At 42.4% G+C, this 13,499-nt stretch overlaps 1 protein-coding gene across 2 annotated transcripts in view; it reads left to right on the plus strand.

The window, feature by feature from the left end:
- The window catches only part of CPA6 (carboxypeptidase A6), a 335,064-nt gene that overhangs the window by 24,782 nt on the left and 296,783 nt on the right, over window positions 1-13,499 (plus strand). Inside the window, exon 1 of one of the 2 annotated variants that reach the window (XM_015068061.3) lies at window positions 2,597-3,976. The exons of the other annotated variant lie outside the window; for it this stretch is intronic. Coding sequence (XP_014923547.1) covers window positions 3,861-3,976 — 116 coding nt within the window. The 5' untranslated portion in view covers window positions 2,597-3,860. Of the gene's footprint in view, window positions 1-2,596; window positions 3,977-13,499 lie in introns of those variants that run through there. 2 annotated transcript variants of the gene reach the window in all.

Raw genomic sequence — 13,499 nt, forward strand, 5'->3', positions numbered from 1 at the left:
ATTTTTAATAACCAAACCATGGAAGAAGCCCAAGTGTCCACTGATACATGAATGGATAAAGAAGATGTGGTATATATACAAAATGGAATATTATTCAGTCATAAAAAGGAATTAAATCTTAACATTTGCAACAACATGGATGGAGCCAGAGAATATGGTGCCAAGTGAAATAAGTCAGTCAATGAAAGACAAATACCATATGATTTCACTTGTATGTGGAATTTTAGAAACAAAACAAACAAGTAAGGGGGGGCGGAGAGAAAGACACACTGAGAAATAGACTCTTAACTGTAGAGAACAAACTGATGGTTACCAGAGCAGAGGTGGGTAGGAGGATGTTTGAAACAGGTGATGGGGATTAAAGAGTACACTTATCATGATGAGCACTATGTGTAGAATTATTGAATCACTGTATTATACTCCTAATATAACATTAATATAACACTGTATGTTAACTAAGTAGAATTTAAATTAAAAACTTAATAAAGAAAAAAAAAGAAAATGAAAACACTAACTTGAAAAGATACATGCACTCCCATGTTCAATGCAACATTAATTACAACAGTCAAGACACAGAAAAAACCAAAGTGTCTGTCAATAGATGAATGGATAAAGAAGATGTGGTATATACATACATATATATACAACAGTAATAACTCAACCATACAAAAAGAATGAAATCTTGCCATTTATAACAACGTGGATGAACCTAAAGGGTATTATGCTTAGTGAAATAAGTCAGACCAAGAAAGACAAATACTGTATGATTTCACTTATGTGTGGAATTTAAACAACAAAACAAAACCAACTCAGATAAACAAAACAGAATGATGGTTTCCAGAGGAGAGGGAGATTTGGAGGTGGAGGGAGGGGGGGTGAATAGGTGAAGGGGACCAAGAGGTATAAACTTCTAGTTATAAAATAAATAAGCCACGGCAATAATAATGTACAGCATAGGGGATATAGTCAATGTCGTATTAGGTTTCTGTGGTGACAGATGGTAACTGGACTAGTTGTGGTCACTATTTCATAATATATATAGATGTTGAATCACTATGTTATACATATGAAACTAAAATAATATTGTGTGCTAACTACACTTCAATAAAAAAAACTTATCTAATCATGGACAACAATGCACCCAAATCAAGAATGACATTTTCTTTTCCCAACTGTAGTTTCCTCTTGCTTCTCTGTAGGGTAGTATTTCTTTTTAAAACATTTCACTCTTCCACTCAAATATGACAAAGACATAGTCAATAAATAGAAATTCTCATCTTTCCATGTCCAAATCTCTAACTGGTTTAATAATTCACTCCCTCTCAGTGCCTAAAAAATGGGACTTTTATCTTTGAATCTATCTGTAAAGCCATTCTCTTCCCCTCCCACTTGCTAAATGGACTCCATTTATCACTCATTTTATGGGAGCTTATCTAATCCAGGAGAAGTTTGATCAGATAACCTGGTCCTTAGAAAACCAGAGGAAGATTGCTAGGAATGACTTCTATTGTTTAAGAATCTCTCTTTGATCTGAAATTTTTAGGAAGGCTACAGGATGTCTCCAGGGTCTCTTGCATTTTTGATGGTCCAGGAAATGATTACCCTGGTCTCAGAGTCTGCAGTCTTTGCTGAACGTGCTCACTGGATTGAATCCTTCAGAATGATTTGAGGATGAGCTTAATCCCCAGTCAGAGACCGAACATTCCTAGTTTAATGTTGTGATATAATATGACAGATTTATACATTGTTCTGACATAATGAAATGCAAAGGAATGAAGTGTTTTATTTACAAAATAACCTCTTATTTCCACAGTTCATTCATAGTTACACAGGCTTTCTTGACCTTGTCAAAATGGCCCCAGGAAGCATCGCCATGAACCTTGCAGAACAGCCTGACCACTTTACAAAGACCAGAGCATTGGGCCAGAAAGTCATGAGGGAAGGAAACAACAACATAAACAAACAAGAAACAAAACCAGGAGACCTGGGACCATCCACTCCTCAAGAGCCTCCATCCTTTCCTCTGTGTGGATACAGAAGTCACAGAGTAAATGTTGAATGAATCCCTTCTCAGGTTCATCATTCACTCAACAAACATTGCTGATTATTGCTTCAGCAAACACTGTGTTCTCTCTAGGAGATATAAGGAAGTGCGTACAGAGATGAAAGGGGTACCGTTCTACACTCAAGGAGAAGGCAGCCTCGAGAGAGAACGAGGCAAATACTTCAATTCAATGTACTATACCCTACAGTAGAAAACATACAGGTATTAGGGGGTCACAGAGAAGAGATTAAACTAATCCTGGGGTAGTTAAGGAAGCCTTAGAGAATCATTTTAACTGAAAATCATTTCAGCTGTGTTATAAACCAAACTCCTATGAGTTTGGTTCAACTCCCCATGTGGAGACCATGGGGAAAGATTGGGTACTTTCTCTTCTAAACAGTGTTCTGGCTATAATATTAGAGGGTACAGAATCCTTGGCTATGACTCTTCAGGAAATTTGGAAAGTGTTTGAGCGAGTGTATAGAGAGACACTGATTCCCACTCTCTTCCAGAGTAGTACAGGGCCTTGGCATGGGGAATAACAGGAGTCACTCTAGATAACGCCGTTCTTATTTACTAGAGCAAAGTACATGCCCCCAGATGGGTTTTCTGGTATATCTGGGTAGGAGCAAGTGGATAAAAAAAAGAAATGCCTTCTTCATCATCAAAGTTTTTTATTTCCCCCTAGTTTTGAGAGAGAGGAGAAAAAGCAGACCTCATTCTCAAGCACAGCTCTGCTCAAAATGTGGTGGAAACATCAGCAGCATGAGCATCACCTGAAAGCTTGTTAGAAATGCAGAATCTCAGGCCCCAGGCCCAAACTACTGCATCAGAGGCTGCAGTTTAACAATCCACAGGTGATTTGATTTCTATGCCTGTTAAAGTTTGAGAAGCTCCGCTCTAGACCAGCGTGGTGGTTGAACACTGCAATCACCTGAGGAGGCTTTTAAATTACTGATCCCACCCCCCAGGAGTTCTGATTTAAATGGTCTGGCTTCCTAAATGATTCCAAATGTGAGAGAAGGTAGTAAAGCACGTGGAAGCCTCCTGTTCCCTATAAGAACCTCTGAAATCGCAGCGGGTCTGGGTGCTGCTGACGGGGAGTGGGTAGGAAGAGCTTCCTGAAGCCCAGCGAAGCGGCTGCCCCTTCATACAGGTAGGAGCCGGGACCAGGCTGTCTGTTCAGGTTCAGGAGCTGGACTTACCCTTGGGCACGAACTCGTTAGGACTATTCACCAGGCACTTCAGTATGTGGAATCCATGTAGAAATTTGTTATGCTACATCAAAACCTTAAGCCTGGAATGTTCTACGTATGCTTACGTGTTTAGCTCATCCTAGGGCAAATCATTTGCATTCAGAGGAGGGTCCTGCTCTGTGGAAGGGAATAGGAAGGGAAAGGTCCAAGAAAAGCCAGGAGCCTAAAGCTGTCAAGCAAGAGACAAATAAAAAACCAGAGAGGAGTTACTCAAAGGATGCAGCACCCAGGGAACCCCAGCCATGAGTCAGCACAGGGGAGGCCCAGCCCCTTCTAGGGGAGCCTGACTGAGGATCAGGCTCAGCTGCTGGGCTGGGCAGTGCGTGCTGCTGTTTCTCGTCCCAAGACCAAGTCTTAATAGCAACTTGCCTTCCTCGGCTGCTTAGATTTTTTTCCCCCCTGTGGCTGGAAAGAAGTGTCACATTTTACTCTTAGGTCTCTCCCCCCACCCCCTCCCAGAGAGCATTTGCCCATGGGGGGGGGGGGGCGCGGCACTGTGAGCTCCCTCCAGCCTCGGGTGACTGCTGTAAGTAACTTTCAGCTCCTCTCCTTGTAACACCATGACGTTCCTCCGGAAGCCTAGGAGCCGGACGGCTGCTTTTCTGCCTCTCTCCCTGCTCTTTTTGAAGATTCTGCAACCAGGGCACAGCCACCTTTATAGCAACCGCTACGCTGGGTGAGTGGAGCGACTTTCATTCCCTATATGGCTTTTAGTTGGAGGAGGGGGCTGATTTGCTCCTGAACGTGCCTCACTTTTCCCCCCACGTCTGTGGTCTCTGTGTGAATCTGTACACTTTCCTGGTCACCTAAAGTAAAATGTGCGTGCAGCTCCCGGCTCTTGGGTTTAGCTCACTGAGAGAATGTGATGGTCCCAACTGTAGCTTTTCATACTTCTTATAGTGTGCCAGCCTGTGGCCCGCAGTTGAATGAGATTCTGTCCTTGGAGGAGCCACGGCCAGTATTTGCGGTGTTTGCCTTGGTTGATGCTCCGTAGGAAGGATGCTGTTGTTCCATGTGAACTATGACCTGAAAATGAAGACTTCTTCAGAATTGTACACAGGAGTGGTTGAAACTCCATAGTGATTGAGAACGGTGTGTGAGGGTGTGTGAGTACTTGCTAACCTACGGAGTAGTTACTAGATCTTCAAATCTGAACAATGCAAATGAGCCACCTCAAAATAAGCAGAATAAAAGTAGCCAGTTGTGAAGCTATCGTATTTTTCTCAAGGGAGGAACTTAAACGGGGCAAACAATGAGGTACCTCCCCACCCCCACACAGGTTAGGGTACTTCATGTTTGCCTCTCATAAGGAGGCCCAGGGCTGCGTATAAAGCAGTGTGACTATGCACCTTATTCTGAAGGCTTGCTGTGGAATATACGGCAAGAGCTTTGCTCCTGTTTGCAGGGGGGTGGTTCTTTGAATCTGGAAGTTAGGGCATTGCCGCATTTTTAAAGCAGGAATGAACCTTCGATGGCTCATCTAGTTCAATTGCATTTTACAGAGGAGGAAAACCAGGTCTTGGATCTTTTGACCCAATCCTTCAAGAACTACCAGTTGAGGAAAGTTTTTCACCTAGATGCGGACTAGGACCAGGTAGTGCCTGGGATCTTAAGGCAAAGCTGTTAACAGGAACGGTGTAAAGAGTTCAGAAGTATGACCCTGAGAAAGCAAATGTTTCCCTTGCTCAAAGAATCTAAGCACTGCCTTCACTGTGTCTCCTGAATACAGTGCTTGCAGAGGAAACTTCAGAAAAGCTGTCCTCCATTTTAGGGGGTGCAGGCTGGGGGTGGAGGCATTGGCTGAGATAAGGGCTATAGATAACTCAATCCCCAGTTTTTACACCAGGGTGTTCCTGGGAGGCACAGAAAGGCATGAACATCTGAAGGCTGCTTTCCAGACTCCTAGACACATGGTACAGGCTTTACATTCTGTAATGTCCTTGCCCTTGGAGATCTGGGCAAGGGAACCATGTTTAATGACTGGTGGTGCAGGCCTGGCTGTAGAATTTACCGACTCTCCTGGCTGGCGTCAGACCAGGTGATAATCTATCTCGGGGCCTGAGTGACCTAGGATTGCTCCTCCATTCAGCTGTGGCCCTCTTCTTCATTATCTCAGTTATGTGGTGTTGACCAAGTTCCCGGACCTGCTTCAGCTGAGCAGGTGTGTGCACTTCCCTAAGTGCCGCTTAGAGGAAATGAGGCCAATAGTGGAGACGTGGCTTTAGGGTTTGCTACCACTGGAACCTTTCTGGAGGAAGCTGAACTACCTTGTCTGTTCTGCAGTGAAACCCTCAATGGCCGTTTTCCCTTTGGCTGCTATGTAAGTTAGTCCCAAATGTATAAATTACCAAATGTCTGAAAGTTGGAGGAAAAAGCTGAAACACTCAAAACTGAAAGTAGCCTTGTCCATCACTGTGGAAGCCTACAGTTGCTGTAAAACCAGGAGTGTCTCAGAACACTTCCATCAAAAATGGGTTTTAACTTTGCTTTATTCTCTCTCTCCTTACCAAGGACAGAAATGCCACTTCGGTTTGGGATTATTTTGCTTTATTTACTCAGGAACTACTTTGTGCAAGTCTAGCTCTTCCGCAAATAAAAACCTGATGAGGGTGCACCTGGGTGGCCAGTCTGTTAAGCGTCTCTTGACCTTGGCTCCAGTCAGGGTCTCACCGTCATGAAATTGAGCCTCGAGTCCTGCTTGGATTCTCCCTCCCTCTCTCAATACTTTTTTTTAAACACTAAAAACCTGATGGATGACCTGGTGCAATAGTTAAGCCCCTATGAGGGGCTCAAACTCCCAAATTGTGAGATCATGACGAGCTGAGATCGAGTCGGATGCTTAACCAACTGTGCTACCTAGGCACCCCTGAAGCAACCCTATTTCTTGAATGTTAGTAAACCATTTTTGTAGGTCTTGGTTGAGTCTAATAAGCAATTATCATTTGTGGGACTCGCTACCTGAATAAAACAGAACACTCCAGGCAGACCAGCATGCTTCCTGAGTGCAGCTAATGAGCTCAGTCCTTTCTACATAAACTATTAACAGTTGTGTAATGCCAATTGTATAATGCTTAGTAAGTGGCAAATTGAATCATCTGGGGGTGGGGGAGGAATTAGACCAGGAAAACTTGACAAAAGTTAATACCTTTTTAGAGAGCTGTATTACATATTTACAAGAGAATCTTAAAAATACATAGAAAAATAAAGCCAAGTACACAAAAATTTCAAACGGTATTGATGGATACTGTCAGAAGGCTTCAGGGATTACAAATCCATAGTCCAACATTTCTGTGTTTAACACCAGTCAGTGGGATCCCTACACAAGCAACACTGTTTTTTTTTTTCCTTGCCATGAATTCCTGGAAGCAGACTTAATGGTTCTGTGATTATATCTGAAGCAAAAAAACAAGGATCTTCTGCATCACCTGAAATCTGTGTGCATGTGTGTGTATACTCTAAGGCCATGAAACAAATTCTGGAAGTGGTGTAAAATCAAAGTGGGTATGATTTTAAGAACTACAGTATCTTCTTCGTGCCAGTCAGTGAGCATAACGTTTGAAAGTCCAGAAGTTCAACTGCCTGGGTTTCCATTTGTGCTTTGCCACTGTTAGCTCTGTTACCTGGGAGCAAGCTCCTTAACCTCTCTGACCCTCCATTTCCTTATCTGGGATAATGGAGATAATCTGAGAACCTTCCTCAAATTGTGAGGATTGAATGCAATAGGAGGTTATTGTATGGTTCTTGACACTAACAGGGTGATAAAGTAGCTAATACTTCCCAATACTTGATATCAACTGTTTTAAAAATTTCTGAACAACCTCACATAATTCTGGGTATCCCTGTTTTCCAGATAAGCTAAATGAGGTACAGACTGGGGAAAACCCAAGTTCAGAGCTAGCTAACCCAAAGTCACTATACGAGCAGAGATCGGATTCTAACCCAGCTGGGTGTGACCTGACAAGCTCTATTTCACACTATCCCCTGTCTAGATACGGGGGAGGGGGGGAGGGAGCGGGAAAGACCTGCCCTTAAGGAAAACTGAAGGTTTAACCTTGTTTGGGGAACTGCTAGTTTCAGGATAAGGTGTGGATTATGTAGATAAAACTGAAGGTTTAGTTGTGGCTCTTATGTAGGGTGAGGAGTCACTGATGTCTACCTGCTTTTCTAATAAGGGATAGGAAATGGAAGATGAAGGAATTTTAGGTGGTCACTACAAAGCACAGAAAGTAGCCATGGATGTGTGCCTTCATTCAAGTAATACCCTGTGCCAAGAACCGTGACCAACAGGGTCCATGCTGATGGTCTTCAGTTTAGTAAAGAAGATAGCCCCACATACCACCTTAGTAGACAATGTATAAATGTTGTATGGGATGATCAGACTATAAGTATTGAAGTAATCTCTGAACCGAGAAGGGAGGAATAGAAATCTCTTCCAGGCCTTGCCTATTTCTGGTCCCCCAGCCTTGATATAGCTCAGCTGAGGAGGAGAGAGCATATGTCCTGCTGCCAAAATCTTGAACCCACTGGTATTGATCTGCCTGCCAAGACCTCACACACTCCTTCCTCATTCTGCCCTGCCCATTTGGAAGACACCTGTCTCTGTGTGGTTATTTACCCTCTTAGGGGAGCAGCTTCAAGGACTAAGTATCTTTCCCATGACCATAGGTACATGTGTGCAGGACTGGTTCCAGCCCACTAGCCAGCTGGTGCATTCTGCTTAGGGTCCATGCTATACCCACACACCCAGCCCCAACCCTGTTGTCCCCACTGCCACCCCCCACCCTAGTAACTTGTCAACTTCACTAGTCCTTCATGGACATAGGATCTGGAGATTGAAGACTTGAAGGAAATAAAGGGGTGGTAGTGGTTGTTTTAAAGCCATTTGGTCCTTGAAATGCTATAAGCAAGGAGGTTCCCAATTGGGATGTGACCTATTGAAAAGATAACTGAGAAATCCAGCGACTCAGTAGCATAGATTGAATTTCAGAGGCCTTGTATTTTCCACCTTACCTCTCTGGTTATTCCCCTATGTGTCTCAACAGCAGCTTTTTATTCTTATCCCTGGATGGTGGCTTCATTTTAATGTCCTTAACTTCCAGAAGCTTGGGGCTAGAGTTGGAGATCAAATTGATTGTGTGAATCTGAGTCCTCCTCTATGTTGGCAGTTAAAGCTCTTTTCAGGTAGGATGGTCAGAAATCCTGATTTGCCCAAGACTGGCAATCTGCTGTTCTGGCCTGGTAATTAGCAATGCCCCATTTCAGTCTGAGCAGGGTCCTTATTTGGATGGTAAATCATGGGTTCAGCCTTCTTATTCACTATATTTGCCTTTTTAATGAGCTTTACTTCACGTCCTCAACTATTCAGAGCAAATTTAGCTCCTTCTATTCCTATAAAAAGTATTCTACTTGTCCTTGCCTCTCCTTTGCAGCAGCTACCAGTTGTGTTCAGGATTTCCTTATCTCAGCCTAGATTAAGGTAGTTTTCTCCTGATCTACCTTTATCTAGTCCATTATCACACTGATGATCTTCCTAAAATAAGACCGTGTTCCTCTCTTGGTTCAAGATCTACTGTGGCTCCCTGTTGCCAACTACATCAAATCTAGAATCCTTTGCCTGGCCTTCAAGGCCTCTGTGTCGGACTCTCTGGTCCTCTTGTCTTGATTTCACTCTTCCTCAGCCTCGAGGCTCCTCTATATCAGGTCAGAGAAATAGCTTCAGCATTGCTTCATCCTTAAAACAGGTAGGCTCCATTCATCATGAGGGCCTAAAGCAAGAATGAGCCATCTCAGATCATGAATGATAGATTGAAATGTGTGATACAGATTTGGGGCATTAGGAATTAAGGATGTACAGTGGGTTTTAAGGCTGGTTTTGAACCTATTCTTCACAAGTCAGCATGTGGCCAATAAAATAGGTCTTCAGTATTCTCTGGAAGTTCCTTTGAGTTCTTGGCCCTTATAAACGGGAGAATAACTAGTTTTCCGTCTGCATTAGATCAAAGTGCAACTTGTAGGTGCTGGTTATCAGCTGTTTATACCCAAAGCTTTATTCCCTGCAGTCTCTTCTGTGTGTTGAGGCCTCTTGCTTTGCTTGCAGTGCTGCAGGTCTCTATTCCTCTGACCTGAGCTCCCCATGGAGTACTGCCTGTCTTGGATCTGCATTCCCTCTGTCACTGAGCTAGTAGAAAGAGAAGTGTTTTATGTGCTTCTGGACCACTTTCTCCTTGGAGCCCAATCTGATAATGGAGCCTTTATTGTATGGCACCCAGATACATTCTGGGTAATACCATTAAGCATCATCACTTCCACTCCCTGAAAAGCAAGGAAGGAGGTTACTATTTCAGAACTTCAGTCTATATTGTAAAAGCTACATAAAGCATTAAATTTTTTGCCTGTGTAAATGGAACCACTGATCAGAAAATGTCTTGTGACTTGTTATGTTCATTATGAGCACTCAGATAACTGGTTTATAGGATTAGAATTTGCATTGCCAAACATCCCTGCCCAACTTGCCTCTGGGCATCAGCTTCTTAGGATAAAGTAGAATGTAAACTATGAAGTTTTCAGGTAGTTCTGGGTAGTAAATTTCATAAATGATTTTACTAAAAGTTCAAGCAAACTTCTAAGTGGCTGTCTTCAGCAAAATTACTGTTTTTTTTCTCCATGTACTTTGAAAAATCATAAAATATTATGTTAGTTGCAGATACTGTTGAGTTGTAGGTTTCTTTTTCTATAACCCCAAATCTTGATGGTTTAAACAAGAAAGTTCTTCTGTAGAAATTCATGTGGGTATAGTTGGTGGTACCAGAGAACTAGGCTCTCTGTCCTGTCTCTCTGCCATGCTCAACACTCCCAAGTGTGATTCAGTGAATCTTCTAGCTCTTGCAGTGCAGCCAGCAGGCCCATAGAAAGGGTCGGTCACTCTCCTTTAAGACCACAGTCCTGTAATGTCCCTCCCTACTGGCCACAGTTGATTAGAGGGCTTTGGCTGCATAGAAGACTATGAAATAATGGCTGGAGATGGAGAAGGGGGGCGTTGGGGAGAACACACTAGGAAATCAGCATCTCTCCATGGTCACCCTGATATTTAATAACTACCAACCCATTTTCCCTTCTACTTGGTTCTTCTAAAGGAGTGTATCCAGATGGGCTTCTATAATTCTGTACTTCACGTGGATTCAAAATGTGCATTATTATTCTGTAAATGGTTTTGAAGTTAGTGTCAGAACTGAAAGAGACCACAAAATAAGAGCTCAGTCCCCTTACTGAATATGTGAAGAAGCCCAGCTTCAAAATAAGATTTGCAGAGCTGGGCGGGACTTGTAGCATTCCTAACTGTTAAACAGTTTGGTGAATCCAGAAATCTTAGTCTTGCCTATTCCCTAGGGTTATTGGGGATGAAGTAAAGGGATTTGGCAAGGCCAAGAAGTGCTTAATGAGGGAGGATTTCATTTCATTTCCATAAATATTTGTAGTGTATCTGGTCCTCTGCTCATCTGGGACTACAGATAAAAGAGTTCATGTGCACGGCGTAATGAGTAACTTGGGCAAGTAAACAATTTAACTCTGGCATCACTGTGCCTACAGACAAAACTCTGTGCTGACCAAGTACAGGAGAGGGTCACTTAATCTAGGACAAAGAGTGGAGAAAGTCAAAAAGGCTCTTTGGCTGTGAGAGGAGTTGTTAAAAGATAAGAATCTGGAATCAAAATGAATTATTAAATATGCAAGATATTTTACATTTTTCTTTTGAATGATTGGGAGTCCAAGGACCTGGCTCTCCTCTCAATCATAAAGAACAAATAGAAAATAGATTAAGGCTTTCGAGGCACTGAGAATATATTTCCTGTGCAAAGAACTACAGGTGAGCATTCAGTCTAAGTCTAGAAAATCAGAGTAATTATGACCAAAATGCCATTTCTCTGGGAGTGAGGAGAGGTGAGGTAAGCCTTCAAGGTCATGAAACCCTTTATGTCCCATAATATGGAGTTCTGGTTTCTCCCAAAGATGACAGGGTGCTAATCAAGAATTTTACAAAGGAAACTTACAGGACTTTTTTTCTTCCTCCTGAAGAAAGCTCCCTCTGCCATCATTGAGAAGGGAAGACTTGAAAGCTAAAGATTTGGAGCCAAAAGAATGGATGTCATAGTGACCACAGCAATACGTGGCAGAGCCTGGCTTCTGGAAGTAATAAAAGGAAAGGAGGGAACCAATTAAATAATTACATAGTTTTCACAATTGGGTAACTAAAGGAGATAAGCAGAAATAGTGTAAAATGATCCTTAGGATTGGGTAACAGAACTGAGCTCTTTGCAGAGAAGGTAAGTACTTCAGCTCTGTAGTTTGAGGTAACTATAAAGTGCCCAACTGAATAGATGGCTCTGAAGCTCAAGAGCTCTCTAGGCTGTGGAATATATGCCAGTAACTTATGTATAAATACAATTTCTTAACCACAAGTGTATAATGGAACATCTAGGAAGCACTCATTACATGAAGAACAAAGTGCCAAAACCAAGGTGGAACCGGATAGTGGGGTTGAGGGGTGGGACAGCCAGTCAGAGAAACAAAATAGAAAGGCCAATAAAGAAACCCAGGGAAATATTCTAGAAATGTGAGGCCAGTCACAATAAATACAGCAAAGCGGTATCCATTGGCTTGGCCATTAAAGACCTCAAATCATGCTCTCCTTAGTGGTGCTCTTGGTGGAATGACTGGTGAGGGAAATCCAGAGCATGATAAGTTGAGGAACAAATGGTATGTGAGAAAATCAGGGAGTGCAGACTGTAATTTCAAGAAGCATATCCATGAAGTGGGAAGTAGGAGTAGAGAGTTGAGAACTAGTGGAACGGGTTTTGTTCCTGCTTTTACTAAAGGTAGGGGAGTATGTCCATGTTTTATGTCAGGTGGTAGGAATGAGAAGAGAAACACTATACATAAGAAATGGAGTTGGGTCTCCTCTACACAGGGTTAGCTGGCTTCTTTCCTTTTTTTTTTTTTTTAAAGTCCTGGTCCTATGGAGACTTAAATGACCTGATGAAAGATTGTTTTGTTTTTTAAATTTAAATTTTATAGTGCAGAGCATTCCCATACACCCTTTACCCAGTGTCCTCTGTTAACATTTTACAAAATGAAGTACTTTGTAAATTGGGATATAACCTAGGGTATTAAGTAAATTGTCTAATACTAGTTGGAAAGGCTCTCATGTAGGTAACCAGTTATAAAATTGATTCATCTTCTTAGGACTGAAAGATCTGTGAGAATGTTTGTGTCATCTTAGCCAAAAAATGGGGCTCCTTTCTCCCTCTTCCTGTCAGTTACCTAAGGATTGGAGGTCCTCTTCCATCGTTTCAGTCCTTCCATCCCTCCTCCTCCCACTACGCTTAGCAAGTACCAGCGATACCAATGATGCCTTATTCCTTATCCCCAAGGAGGGTTAGAAGTATTCAAAGTAGAGTGAGCAGCAGGGTCTGTTTCTTGAGGGCTGAGATTTTAGTCCAATGATGTGAATGGATCATGAAAATGTGACTATCAGGTGGACCACCCTCTTCCTACTCTTTCTGGACCTTTAACATACACATTGTATTTTGTTTTTCTGTTTGTTTCAAATTTATCTTTCTAAAGACCCAGACGGTGTGAGTGGGGGAAGGACAGAGAGGGAGGAGAGAATCCTAAGCAGGCTCTGTGCTATAAGCGCAGAGCCCAACGTGGGGCTCAAACTCTCAAAACTGCGATATCATGACTTGAGTGAAACTGTGAGTCAGATGCTTAAGCAACTGAGCCACCCAGGTGGCTTTTGTATCTTTATAGAAGGCACTTCAGCCTTCTATTGCCAACTGCTAAATGATAGAATGTGTGGTACCATAGAAGTTTCCTCAGCAGATGCTTATTTTTGCACTTCACCTGTGACCACTTGTACTTGTGACCTCATTTGCCATGTTTTTACATCCCCTATCTACCTTCTAGATTTTATTTAATTCATGAATCCTCTAAATGTCTAAGTTCCCACTTGAGATTTTTGTGAATGTAATGAAGACACAGTTTGTAGTATGATAGGCTGTAATAAGACCCTAACCATATCAGTCCTTTTTTCCATGGAAGGTACGTGTGGATGATGTGATTGCAATTTACTTGGCATCAAAATTACTAAACATATGGAAGTTGAGAGGCATTTGGGACAAGCCTGTGTAGCAAGATGTTTG

This window comes from Acinonyx jubatus, chromosome F2 (assembly GCF_027475565.1).
Source record: "Acinonyx jubatus isolate Ajub_Pintada_27869175 chromosome F2, VMU_Ajub_asm_v1.0, whole genome shotgun sequence".
Taxonomy (NCBI): domain Eukaryota; kingdom Metazoa; phylum Chordata; class Mammalia; order Carnivora; family Felidae; genus Acinonyx; species Acinonyx jubatus.